This window comes from Antedon mediterranea, chromosome 1 (genome assembly GCF_964355755.1).
Source record: "Antedon mediterranea chromosome 1, ecAntMedi1.1, whole genome shotgun sequence".
Taxonomy (NCBI): Eukaryota; Metazoa; Echinodermata; class Crinoidea; order Comatulida; family Antedonidae; genus Antedon; species Antedon mediterranea.
In genome coordinates, this window is record NC_092670.1 from 9,088,022 (window position 1) to 9,102,604 (window position 14,583).

At 34.7% G+C, this 14,583-nt stretch overlaps 2 protein-coding genes across 2 annotated transcripts; both read right to left on the reverse strand.

The window, feature by feature from the left end:
- On the reverse strand, positions 1–4,730 carry LOC140055542 (interferon-induced protein with tetratricopeptide repeats 1B-like). The gene is made up of 2 exons (XM_072100882.1): positions 1,903–4,730; positions 1–1,566 (listed from the first exon to the last, which is right to left on the reverse strand). Exon 1 carries the CDS (start codon positions 4,280–4,282, stop codon positions 2,603–2,605), a length of 1,680 nt encoding a protein of 559 aa, XP_071956983.1. The 5' UTR covers positions 4,283–4,730; the 3' UTR covers positions 1–1,566; positions 1,903–2,602.
- Positions 4,731–6,712: 1,982 nt separating this feature from the next.
- Positions 6,713–14,016, reverse strand: LOC140055606 (chromatin accessibility complex protein 1-like). Its single transcript, XM_072100946.1, has 3 exons — positions 13,851–14,016; positions 12,499–12,619; positions 6,713–8,062 (listed from the first exon to the last, which is right to left on the reverse strand). The coding sequence occupies exons 1-3, from the start codon at positions 13,950–13,952 to the stop codon at positions 7,983–7,985; spliced, it is 303 nt and encodes a 100-aa protein (XP_071957047.1). The 5' UTR covers positions 13,953–14,016; the 3' UTR covers positions 6,713–7,982.
- Positions 14,017–14,583: the final 567 nt, after the last annotated feature.

Consider the following 14,583-nt stretch of genomic DNA (forward strand, 5'->3'; position numbering starts at 1 on the left):
CCACTTCCGAAACTTTATTTAAAAGTCTGAATCTACTGAACTTAAATATAAGTATCAATATATGCCTTATAATTAAACAAACACTTGGATAACTAATTGCCACCTTCGATTAGTAATATTTAACTATTTTTTATTCTTAGTTTTATTATATTATTATTTATTATATTATTTTTATCATCTTGCATATATCCATTACTTAAAAGTAAATAAATAAAAATAAAATATCGTAACATACGTGATTTTGGCCCTCTATCTTTTCCCGGTCCCGCTTATAATATTTATGTTGAATAAAACATTTCAAACGTACAGAGGCCTACTTATACTATTTTATCTACTTCTGTTGATCTTAAACTGGAGTTATTTAAAGTAAAAGTAGTTTATCTACTGAATTTAAACACATTCGAACCAGAACATCACCAACACATTATACAAAATTAAAATTCTAATGTATTTCAAAATAATTATTACTAGTTTTATAACTAGCATGCTTCAAATAATCATAAAATACAAGGCTTGCACTTTCCCCGTGATTTGCAAACAAATACATAAAGAATGGAATACAGTATAACCCCTCCTTTGAAACATCCAGGGTACATCCCTATTAAGGGCACAATTTCTAACAAAACTAGGGGAAATATTATGTTTTAACACTACGGCCAACTCCTACCAGAGATACCCCTATTATATTGACAGGGACACTTCTGAGTGTGCCAACATGGTTTAGTTAATCAATATTAAGAAACAATATTTTTTCCCATCACAAAAACAACTAAAATGACCAAATAATTATTATATTCATTTATTTTTTATTTATATTGTTATTAATACAAAAATGTATTTCATAACAATCGTGATACTGGTTTGATACTGATGATAGTTTAACAGTTTTCATTGGTGAAACATTGGCTTCTAAATTTTCAATTCTTCTCAATTTTTAGTACAGGCCAATTATTGTTTATTTTGGTATATTTGATTTCCCCGCGAAAAAAGGGGGTTTTGTGTTGGTGTCTCCTTCAAAGGACATTCCCTAGCTAGTAAGAGGACAATTCTCTGGGTCCCGAAGGTGTCCCCTTAATAGAGGTTCTACTGTATTTATGACAATGTATATGATTATATGTATTCCACTTTAATAGCTACCATTTTTATTTTTGGCCGCCGTCTTGGAACTGAGTTACTCACAGTCATAGAGATAATAATTTATGTCCTGAATCGGTTTTACTGACCTAACTTGTCTATTTGTGACTTTACAGCCAGAGATTATGATAAATTTAATCCAATTACTGGCATTCATTTTGGATTTTGGCCGCCATCTTAAGAAATCGGAAGCTGACTAATATGACTTAAGAGGCGTATATAAAACTCCTCTAAGATAGGTTTAATCTTATCGCATGCTTCTCGTGCAACATCGACGCTTTTAAACTCCCGCTCTTCCATTTTTCCCGACTTGTCTGAATACACAGATACGTCCATCCTGTCCCCTAAGTCACCTTCGTGTTTTGCAACGTTATTCATTCTAACCAACGCAAACAGCCAGTTATTTTGTTGTGGGTCAAAAGCCGGTTGAATCTAAAACAAACATTACAACATAACGGTATTAGTTATCACCAGTTAAAGTTAAGGTTAAATTACGTTTTTAAGAAAAATGACACATAATGTAGGACTTATGTAATCCATTAATTTTCAGCATTTCAGCAACATTTCAAGATTTCTGAATGTAGAAATGTGTAATAATTTATTTAATTACCGGTATTTCCTATTACAGACATTACTAAAAGGCAGTATCGTATTTCATAAAGTATACCATTTTAGGAAAATGATAAATGGGTAGGCCTACGTTGAAAATTAAACATCCTTAATTTCCTTAGTTTAGTTTCGGTTTGCTGAAAAAGAAGCGATACTTACAGAAACTAGGAAATCGAACAATTTTGGAAATTGTTTAGTAAAGGTAACCGACTTTTTATCTTCCTTTTTTGTCATCTTACAAGTTGTTTGGAAGTGTTCCTTGACTTTTTCTGCAATTTTATCAGAAGGGCAGTTATCAAAACTTTTAAAGTAACACTGTGGTTTCTTCCCATAAATCGATTTCCCATCAGTCGATTTTTTATAAGTAGATTTCCCATCAGTAGAATTCCCATCAGTCGATTTCCCATCAGTCGATTTCCCATCAGTCGATTTCCCATCAGTAGATTTCCCATCAGTCGATTTCCCATCAGTAGATTTCCCATCAGTAGATTTCCCATCAGTCGATTTCCCATCAGTAGATTTCCCAAATTTAGATTTATTATCAGGCGATGTCTCGCCGGGTAAAGTCGCAACAGGATAATGGTAATCTCTAAACTTGATCATTGTGTGGTCGAGGAGTGTTCGGCAACTGCTAATTACATCACTTTGTGCTTTCATGCGTTTTGTATTATCATTTTTACTAATAACCAAACGCTCCATGTCAAATTGTTTATTTCTTACATCTTGTAAAGCAATACCCATATTAGAAGAATCGGCAGAAATTAATTCTAAAATTTCCTTTCGACTACTTTCAATGTAGACATATATATGGGCACAACATATGTAGAAGTTTCTGTTTCCTCTGCTCATTCTTTTTACCTCATCGAGTAGACAGTTTGCTGCTGTAAGGCAGGTTGCCAAATTTTACAGATTCTTTGAATGACGTAATAGCATCTTCCCTTCTACCTTCACATAGAGCAATATTGCCTCTCTTCAAAGCTAATGCTGCCTTGCATTCATTGATAACATCATATTTAGGGTGAGGGAGTTGTTCCATTACTTTAATAAAGCCATCAACTTTACATAAGGTATCGCTGTTCTTTGTTTTTACATCAGCTAAGTATTTTAGAATTGTCCACTTTCGTTCTTCGTCAATATTTAAGCCAAGCTCTATTTGCCGATGGAAGCAAGCAACTTGTTCATCCCCAATTTTTTCTTTTAAATTTCCTAACTCAAATCGTGATTTTGTATTCCTAGAATCCATTCTAAGAACATTTTCATGATAACTTTCGATGTGCTTGATAGATTGTTGTACCATAAAATTAACCTCCATAAAGAAGATTGTGGGCGGACCACCATCTTCTTGAAATTCTTTTAATGCCAGGTCAACAACTTCTTGAAATCTATCAATAGCATCAATAGTATCAATAACTTCTTTCTTTTGCTCCTGAAGGAACAAGGCTAGTTGATACCTGATGCGAATCAAAGTGCCTGGATCATTATCAAAATTTTCCAGAAGCTGGTTATAATATTCTTTAGCTTCATTGTAATCAGTAAGTTCCTTCACGTGATCAAATCTTGCTGCAATGTTGGTTGGATCCGCGTCAATTGCTTTTTGGAGATGATACATTTTAGGAACTGGATATAATGAAATTTGTCGGTACACAAGATATGATTGGTGATGTATGAAAGAACTAGAATAGTTCAATTTTTCAGCTTCATGTATAATTTGTATGGCTTTAGGAAAACTTTTCATCCTTCTGTAAAGTCCTATAGCTTCACCTAATACCCTTCTTCGCACTGGGATTTTATCCAGTGCAGACTTTAAGAAGTAATTTGCCTTGTCAATTCTGTTCTGTCTTCGTTTTATTTCTGCCATCAAAACAAGTGCGTAGCTGTGATTTGAATCCATTTTCAACACGCTATAGAAATTGTTTAGCACTATGTTCATCTCGGGACAAAATCTATTTTGTCCCGAGGCTGAGGCTTTTGCTAATCTCCACCTTATAAAGCCTAGTGAAAAGAGAAAGTCTTTTTCCTTTGGACACAAGTTAACTGCTTCTTCAAATGCCTTAATGCTCTCTGAATATCGGCGCATCCCTACACGTGACAAGGCAAATCCCTTTGTTGCGAGAATACTACCGTTAAACATGTTATTATCCTTATAACGTGATTCAAGTTCCCGCAGTTTCCGAATGTTAGCATCAAGTTTAGTCGGGTCGTGACGGTCGAACAAGGCTTCAAGCGCAATAGTAATTGATAAATAACCGCTGTTAAGAGGCAGTCTTGATATATCTTGGTCTTCAATTTGTCTACGGACTTCGTTGATACATTCCATTGCTTTTCGTTTGTTCTTTTCTGTATTTCCTTTGAATTTCGAAAAGTAAAGATAGCTTTTAAACAGCAATCCCTCAATTACCATACCAGGAGAATCGTCGATATGCTCATTGATAAGACGCTCAAGAGACTTGAATTGTTTAATGCACTTATTTTCAAGTTCCCATGTCAAATGAAAAGAGCATTTCAGCAGCTGGTCTTGTAAGATTTTTAATGACGTCATATCGTATTCTTGTTAATATCTATAAAAGAAGTATATATTTTAATGGATCGTACACGCCTATAAATAACAGAGTGCAATTGTAATAACCCTTTCGAATATTGTAAAATGGTTGGTAGTTTAACAATAAAATATGTTTCTTAATCATTCAAAATCGGACTACAAAAAGTTTATTTTCTTACGACCGTAATATAGGCCTAATTAATAAATAAATAACATTATCAAAATATGTTATGTTTATATTTGAATTATTATTGTTCCTGAAAGCTCGTATTATAGCTTCACCTAATACGGTACCCGTCTACGTACTGGCATTTTAAGCACATTTTCAGAATGCCTTATCGGTTAGAAGCACATATCGTCATTTATTTGCGTTGGCTGAGGCTTTTGCTAACCCCACTTGTGAAGTGAAAAGAGCCAGTCCCTTTCGTTTGTATCATATACTAAATAATTGTAGGGATTCCATAATAAATTATAATAACCCTACCTAAATCAGCTCATAGGATGCCTCCAAGCATACTAACGACATCCAGTCGGCGAAAATCTAGCATAGGCATACCTATAATAGTGTACAATCTAAATTGGTGAGATGTGAGTAGGCCTACTATAGGCATGCCTATGCCTATTTCTTTCTATAATCTCGTACTATTACAGTATAGAGCAATCAAATGAAGATCTATAATAATATAATATAAACTGTAACAGTTAATTATAAACTAAATTACTAGCCTAATATAATCTTACTTCGTGAAAATTGCTTTCCAAAAGGGGAGCGGCGTAAACGAACATACATCAAAGAATATTACATATTTTATAGGTGATATGGGAAATTCCAGAAAAGCAGGTTGCCTGATAGCATCAACCAATAAGGCAAAGGAAATTTCAATAATAATGGTACCAAGTTTAATCAACCGCGAACAAGCAAAAATCAATATAACGTAACGTCAATAGAGTATAGGAATAATAAAAGGTTGTTTAGATCGCCACGTCTACACTAAGCATGCACATTTTTTGTTAGCACTGTATTATAAATCATATAGGTAGCTTCCAGATCACATTTCTATCTTGTTGTCTTCACTATACATAACTAGTTCTGCAATTCTTATCATACGGTAATCTTAGTATGTTCGTAGATATACCTAAGTACCATAGAATATAATCGATCCATTGATATTACATGAAAAGTTAGATCAACTTGTCTTGTGTTTATGCTGATTGGGTCCAAGTTTAACAGTCCTGTTACCTGGTCGAACGGCTCGGAAGCCCGCAGTTTATTAGTTTTTGTTGAAAGACATTTTTTTAAATGAAATTAAGAGTAAGTGTTTTAATTTGGATCTGTTTGGAAAAATCATAACTGGGCGGATGCATTAAGAATGTATTTTTAGAAATACCAATAACATTGTTAAATATGCAAACTGTATCGGAACTCTTTTCTGCAAAAAGATATACCAGATCTAAATAGTTTAATAGACAGTATGTCATTAACAGAGGGCTTAAGGCAGTTGAAACGAACAAATTGGCCTATAAGTTTTCAACATGGTGGCAGGTCTGATTGGCAGAGAAATTCTGCAAAGCATTTGGTATATAAACAACGACCTAAACTATATTCGCAAACAAAACTTTCCTACAGAATTGTCACCGAACAATCTCATAAAGGAGGAAACTGTAAAGACGTTTTTATCAATTAGACAAATTCATTAAAAGTGATAACAAATTCACATTGGATTTTAAGGTGGTGATTATGAAATCATGCAGTGCTGACTTTGTGTAAAGTAGGTTAGTATCAAGTCGAGCCCTAAAATCTGGAAAAACAATTTCCTTTAACAAACATGGCAGCTTCTAGCTTATCATATTCGCTATCTATGCTAGGTAGGTGAAATTACACTCTGTTTGTATGTTTACTTCCAAAAACACTTCCTTGTAGAAGAAAAATTACAATTTGAAAGAAAATTTGGTAGTGTTGCATTATTAGGCCTACTTTACTTTTTCGCTTTTTGAAAAGAAATGTAGGCCTACTGTAGTTAAAAAATTAGGTATGTGTCAGGTCAAGCACAATATAAGCCGCATTCTGTTACATGGTACGTAGCGTTTGTATTTTCTTGATGTATTTCTTTTTTCAAAATTTGGTTGATGAAATTAAGAAGTTTGTCTATTACTTCATGACTACTTAACTGGAGAGAAGATGCTTATAAAACTGGAGGCAATACAGGTATACAGGTCAACTTGACCGAGAAGCATATTTTAACAACGTATTAGGGATATACATATGATTTCAGAACAATCGCCGCAACGCGCTCGCCGTAAATTGCTGTGACGTCACAGGTGCATCGCAACTTTTACGTCATGAGTTTTCTAGCAAAGTCTGGCAAATCGCGAACATTTCTAGTAAACACACTTCGTAAATAAATCGTAAAAAATATAAATGTTGATTTTTTTTGTATTGTTTTTTTTGCCTATCTCGACTCATTAAGTAGATTTTGCAATGATTTTAACTCAATTCGACGGTTCGATAAACAAAATATGCTTCGACTGGCTTTAATCGCCATGCAAATCTTCAAACAATTATCAACTCGAGTATTACTTACAGTCTGTTATAGGCACTTCTAATATAAACCTTAAGAGCGTATTCTCACACTTGCAAAATGTGTGAACTTCTTGATCATATTGAAAATTACAAACAATGGGGCAAATTGACCAAATGAGATATTGTAATTTAATACTTTGTCTTTCAGATCAACAACCAGTTCTCACTATTTCTCTCCAGCAATCCTGTGATGTTACATAAGTACAAAATAACAATAATCAGCTGAATCATCCGTCAAATCCATTCATACTTTATTTACAACACATCTGATCTGTTATAGTAGCATATACATGTATTAACGACAGAACTTATTGTCATTTAAACAAAATGCTAAAAATGAAAATTGGTTGAATTGAACATGTAAAATAGACGTATGAATACAATATAAAGCATTGTAACCAGTGATTTTAATGTGATCTAGGCCTACTATTAAATACATGAATTGAATTAAAAACAAATGATTGTTTGCAGCATTTAGTGTTTTGGTTCAGAGTGATCAGTTTGGCTAAGCTTAAAGAATTTATTTAGAGGATGATCGGGAACCCGAGGAATTTACAGTTTTTAGGATGTCCCTTTCATGAACCAATTTATGAGGTTCAATGCTGATTCCGATGATTTTACTGGCCCACTTTAAAATTTTAGCTAGTTTGTTTCTTTACTTTTGCATAAGATTCGAAAACCAGACAATAGAGCTGAATAAAAGAACACTTTTAATAACGCTTTAATTTAAAATGTACGACACAGTAAACAAGGTTAATTGGTCAATTGATTGGTTTAAATTATTCTGCATTTAAACGTTAAAGAAAGTTAATCAACCACACATGAGCACTCAAGTCGGCGATAAAATTCTGATTCGGATTAGCTTAAATGCAAGTGCCTATGGACACAGCTTTAATCATATCTATGGTAATATGGATGCTTACATTATAAAAAATTCACATACTGTTCTGTACACTCTGACCACAAACTCATTTAGGAAGAGAGATCCTTCCGGTTCACCGGGAGGTGACCCCTCTTTTCAGAAGTCTACTAGTACTACATACATTCTACCTCAAATAAAAGGGAGAGGTATTTCATCATTCAAGGAAAGGCTTTTTACTTCGTCATCCAGTTTTCCTGCTAACTGCTGTCTTCATCTTTCTTCTCTTTGTTGTATTCCTTTAAGAAATCACGGACGAGTACTTTCTTTGGTAAAACATCTGGAAATAGAATTATTTTTATTACAATTACTTTTTTTTTCTCGCGAGGTAAATGCATTGAACTTATAAGAACATATAGTCAGGCAGCATTTGTCACTATATTAACTTTACTTCATATATTTAGCCAAGTTTGATTTTTCACTTTTAAGTGATCAAGGACATCACAAGAAACAACTTCCAACTTGTTGTCCAAATTCTAAACGCGTTTTTCATTCGCTGGGGGCGGTTTTTCAAAATGGCCGCCTATGCTATCAAGTACTTATATCTCGGCAACCACTAATCGTAGAGACTTGGTTTTAGTCTTAAAATGTTCGTAAGGTACATAATTCTATTCACTATAATTGAACATTTTGCCCTAAAATGACCGGAAATACTATTTCTGACCATTTGACCTTTGACCTGATCTTATCATATCTCAATAACTATTGGTCAGAAAGAGTTGATATTTATCCCAAATTGTTCAGAAAATACATGTTTCTATTTGCTTTAATGCAAAGGTTTGTTTCAAGATGGCTGGAAAAACCATATCTGACCTTTGACCATAACCTGTGTGATATCCACAACATGTTGGTTACTTATAGATAAAATTTTTCGACAGATTGCTCAGAACATCCATATTTGTAACACATTATTGATTTTTCAATTATTGATGCTTTAAAACATTCACTTAAGCTTGGAAATTAAAGTTTTAAAATAAATAAAAGCCACTCATTATCTCCATACATAATCCTAGCCTGTGATTGGCTGAAAGTTCAAGCAGATTAGATTTCATTAGTTTAAATGGTAAGTGTTTTTTAAACCGATTTAAACAGTGTTTGCTGGGAAATCATACTTATTATTAGTACATATACATTTACTTGTATAATAATGTACCTATGCTGATATAAATGTTGTACAGAGAGGCCTTAGTTAAATAGTTATAAACTATAGTTCCAGCCTAGGCCTTGTCGCTAACACCTAGCAAACAATGCTAGCCTGGTGAGATCCCTGTGGAACTCAGTGACAAGCCAACTCAGTGCCTGGCATGGTAACCTCCGATGATGTTAGTCAAACGATTGAAAAGCGAGACCAATTAGGAAAAGAAGCATTGGATAAATTTGTGACTTCACGAATGGTTGAAAAAACCGTAACATTTTGGGACTCTCAAAAGAAAAACAACTTCTCTTATTTCAAGCATGTAGGAGCAGTGGTGAAAACCAAAATTAAAGGTCAACTAGTTTCAACTAAGCAAGAGAGAAAGCTGCTGTCTAGATTGTTAGTTGTGGTGAAGAGCAGGCCAGAGTTCGCTCTAAAGGATGTCATAGGCAACTATGAGTTCAATTGCACTCCACCATCAAATTTCCATCCAGATGGAAAAATGATAATGCTTTCTGGAAAATCCAAGGTATTTGCAGTCAATAACAGAACTCCCTCTACCAGATAATGTCAGCAGGCCTGATAAAAAGCAGCATTATTGATGGAATGTGTGTCGTCAATATGGTAAAGAAGGTGTCTGATAAGTTCAATGCTTCTGACTTTGCATCTGAATTTGTTAACCTGATTGTTGGTATGAGCAAACCATATGATGAAGTTCGTCTTTTATTTGATCAATATCTATCAGGATCTTTAAAAGAATCTACACGAGATAAGAGAACACAGAAAACAACTACCATTCACTACCATGTCAATGACAACACTGAGATTAAGAACATTAAGACATTTTTATCGCACAAAGAGACCAAAGCTGAACTTACAAAATATCTGTCAGAGAAGATACGTAATCACTTCAAGAACAACACGAAGAAGGTCATAGTAACACATCACACGTCCATGGCAAACTGCAATCTCTCAGAAGTTACCATGATGCCAGAGATGACACACGGACAACACACATTGGAAGAAGGGGACCAACTGGTCTTATTGTATGCCTTTGATTGTATGAACAAAGACCCAAGTGCCAATGTTGACATATTTTCTGTAGATACTGATGTCTTTATCTTTTTAACAGGAAGCTATCCTCTACTTCCTCCAATGACCACATTTTGTAGGAAAAGAGGGGAAAAAATACCTATATGGGAATGCTATTACCGACTTTGAAAACAAATATCAGCAGCACTGATTGGATGGTACGCATTTAAAGGTGCAGATAACACAGGTACATTTGCTGGAAAAGGAGTGTCCGCCCATTTCCCAGCACTTATGAAATGTGACGATGAAATACTAGATGCATTTGCTGTATATGGACTGACCTCTGAAATACCAAATTGGATTTTCAGGCAAATGGAAAGATATGTTTGCATATTATACAGTACTTCTAAGATCAAGGCAGATTATGTCACAGACTTGAGATGGATGTTATTTGCACAGAAAGGCAAGGAAGGACAACAGTTACCTCCAACCATGGGAACTCTTAGATCACAGATATTATAACAGTTCCATTGGTGATTTGAAATATTGATTTTGGAACAAGGAATATCATCAACAAAACCACAAGTACAGGTACAAGTTATAAACAATACTAGACAAATCTATAGTCTCTCAGTCTCAGTTGTGGATATTACATGCATTAGGGCATGGATTAAAGAATAGAAGGATATGCATCGACGTGAGATCAAGGGTTCCTTGACTCTCGCCGACAGACTGCGGACCGCCCACAATGTTACAGTTTAATTAACCGCATGGTAACAACGAAACGGTCGCGTGCCTAATATATTGTTTACTGCACATGTGCAACGACATTTAACCTTGTTGGCTACGCTTCTTTCGCGCGTTCTTTGGTTGCATGATGTTTGTAGATGGTCAACTATTGACTATGTTGGTTTCTGCCGCGATTGATCTACGCTAATGATTTTTTTATGATGATTAAAGTAGCATTTTATGACCTGTAGTAGCCCTACATCTGAGACAATAACTATTAGTTGTCTCATTTGTTGTAAAATTACAAGAATGCTAGCCTAGCTAGGCCTTGTACTAACTAGGCTAAACTGGGCTAGTAAACCCTATGATTTGCCGACATTGATACTGCCTAGGTAGGCCTAGGCTAATCTTAAATACTCACCGTTGTCTTACTTCTTGTGTGAATAATAATAGGTAGGCCTACTTCGTTTGTTCGTGATCAAGTTTGCCCTGCGTGTACTTTTCAAAACGACCGCTAGGTAACGAATCGCAACTATACATAGCCAGCCAATCCCGGATCAGGGATCGCTGTTTTCATTCAATTAGGCCCGGTGATGTGGATGACATAACCACTAGCCAATCACCAGGCACTACAGTTTAAATATAATCACATCGATAATTAAGGAGATTTATGAAGAAACCACTGCTTAGCCATATATTAAAAAACACGATTGGTGTATGTCTGAACACCGGCCACGCTAACAACATACATGGTCAAATGCATAATTTAATATTCTATAGATTAACGCAATTTTTAATGACAGAAGATGGCAGGCAAATAATGATAATTCAAATATAAAAATTGCATATTTTATTAATATTACCAACTACTTAAAATTACCAGTCGTAAGAAAGTGAACTTTTCGTAGTCCGATTGTGATGAAACTAAAACAGAATTATTCAGCAATATATGTTTGTTATCAATTAATCATCGACGCAGACATGTCAATAGAACATTCAGACTGCGCATACGATTTCTACATGGTTAGGTTTTGGTCTCAAAAAATGTAACAGTTGATTCGCAGCGTTTTACAGAGGGCCGCGGTTAGAGACACGGAGTTCAATGAACGTGTTTGTTTGATTGGCAGCAGTGCTTTAGTATAGGCAAGCGCGTTGTAAAATCGTTTGATGTCACCGTCGATGCATATCCTTCTATTCTTTAATCCATGATTAGGGCAAGAGGTCAGATATGGCATTTCTGTTTGCTTTAAAACAAAACATTTAATTACAGTAAATATAAAAAGGCATACTGCGAACAATTTGAAACAAATTTCAAGTCTGTGTGACCATTTGTTACCGAGATATGATGATAGAAGGTCAAAGGTCAAATGGTCAGAAATGGCATTTTCCGTCATTTCTGGTCAAAATATTCCATTAGAGTAAATAGAAATATGTACATTACAAACATTTTAAGATTAAAACCAAGTCTCTACGATTAGTGGTTGCCGAGATATAAGTACTTGATAGCATAAGCGGCCATTTTGAAAAAGCGCCCCCAGCGAATGAAAAACGCGTTTAGAATTTGGACAACAAGTTGGAAGTTGTTCGTTGTGATGTCCTTGATCACTTAAAAGTGAAAAATCAAACTTGGCTAAATATATGAAGTAAAATACAAATGCTGCCTGACTAATATATTAATCTATTTCATTGATGTATAAACAGCATAATTATACTGTACTGTACCTGTAATTAAAATAAAATATCTTGTATTGTACAGTACAGGTTTTTATCTAATGCTTAACTATTAACAGTGAGTGCAGTGACCACCGCAGTATGCATACCTTCTAGAAATTGGTAGCTCTCTTCCTCTGCCACCGCTTCAGCAAGGTCATTGTAGTTCACAACCTCCTCGGCCTTTCTCCTCATATAAGACTCTTTTGCAATGTTTTCAACAAAGAGTTCCTAAAAACAATTATTATAATTATTAAATTAATTAAATATATGTTTAAAATAAGGTATTATTAGGCCCTAGCTAGGCCTATATCAATATTTTACACATATAATAATTCAATTAAAAACAAAAAACAAAGCAAAATGGGCGCTAGTTCCGTTTCGCACCTGTTTTTATTTCGACTTCCTTTTGACTCCAAATTGTTAAGCAGCTTATTGTGAATACTACACCTTAAAATTGGGCCTTATAAGTACTTTTATGAAGAAGAATCACATAAAAAGTAACAAATAAAACCTTAAATTGATGATTTTACAGACATGTTTCTCGCGCATACCGTTCGCGAATTTAGCATACTCGAAGTTCAATATTTTCGTTTCTATGGAGCGCCAAAAGAGCAACAACAATAGATGGTTAAAATCTCAGTGGAATGCGTCTTCTTTTAATGCATTTATTATTGAAATACACGTTTAATTTTAATATATTTTGTCAATAAAATGCTGTAACATTTTACTGCTAATAATTTGCTGTTTTCAAATAGCAACCACCCCTAGCTAGGCCTAAGAGTAAGACTAAGACTAACAGGAATATTATTTAGATCAGATATACCCCTACAGTACATGTAATATGATGATGAATTTGTCGATTTTCATTCCTAAAAGTTCCTGCAAAAACCATGTACAGTATCAACAGTAATATTTTTGTTGCATTGACATTGACAAAATATGATAAAATTGAACGTAATTTTCACCAATAAATGCATTAAATATACGCAATTTACTGAGTTTTTAGCCCTCTATTATGATTGCTCTGTTGGCGCTCCATAAAAACAACAACATTGAACATGGAGTATGCGAAATTCACGAACCGATGTTCGAGAAAGACGTCTGTAAATTCATCAATTTAAAGGATTTGTTTTTTACTTTTTGTGTGATCTCCTTCGTAAAAGTATTTTTGAGGCCTCATTCTAAGGTGTGGTACTCACGATAAAGTTACTTAACCAATTTTGAGTCGAAATAAACGACAGGTGCGAAACGGAACTAGCGCCGCAAAATGAATGAATAAATAAATAAATGAAGAGTATGTGTGTGCTCTCTAGGCTAGACCTAGATCGGGCCGAATCGTCCCGGATTCTACAAAACAGTAGCAGGGCCACAGGTCTATCCGAATACTGAATGCTCGAATAAACGAAAGGCTAGCCTAGCTAGTAGAGCCTAGCTAGCTATCTTGGACTTCATAACTTACTGTTGCTTTGGTTATAAGGAAAAGGGATTCTCCACTAACTGAAGTGATTTCGGGGGAACTTTTCATTATCATTCTTATTCTAGCTACTGGTAATGCAGTCATCGTGGATTTCTATTTATAAATTCAAATGTATCATAAATTCACAAATTCCCCGCTGCCGATGTCTCTCTCGATTATCGATAACAATATGAAACGCCATATGTGCCTCCGGTTACCAGATCGATAGAATTCAAAGTTCAGCACCTTATAGATAGAAGAATTTTGAACCTTTATAGTGCAGAATCAATGTAATTATTAATAGCGGTAGGAAATTGGTAACATTACGGCAGAGAAAATTACTCTCTATTACCCCTTTTATTTCAATATTAGTTTGGTGCACGTGATTGAGTCGACCAGTGGAAAGAAAATTTGTGTTTACACAGCACAGCAAAAAATAATGGCGCCAGGTTTGTGAGCCGCAAGTGAAATGATTTAGAGTGCACTACTGTATCTCAGTCTGCCCATTGAAAGTGTAATATGATTGGTCAGTTTCTGGTATAGTAATAAACATGATTGGTACATGTCGATTTGTTTCCGCCGAGAAGATAAAATGTTAACAACAAATACAAAGCAGAGGTTCCAACCTGACCAATCACATCTGTCATAATTGTAGTTATAGCCTAGTCTAATTTTTAACTTTAAAGTGGCTAGGAAGGAGGAAATGAACAATAAAAAGAGTGAACAAATCGGACTT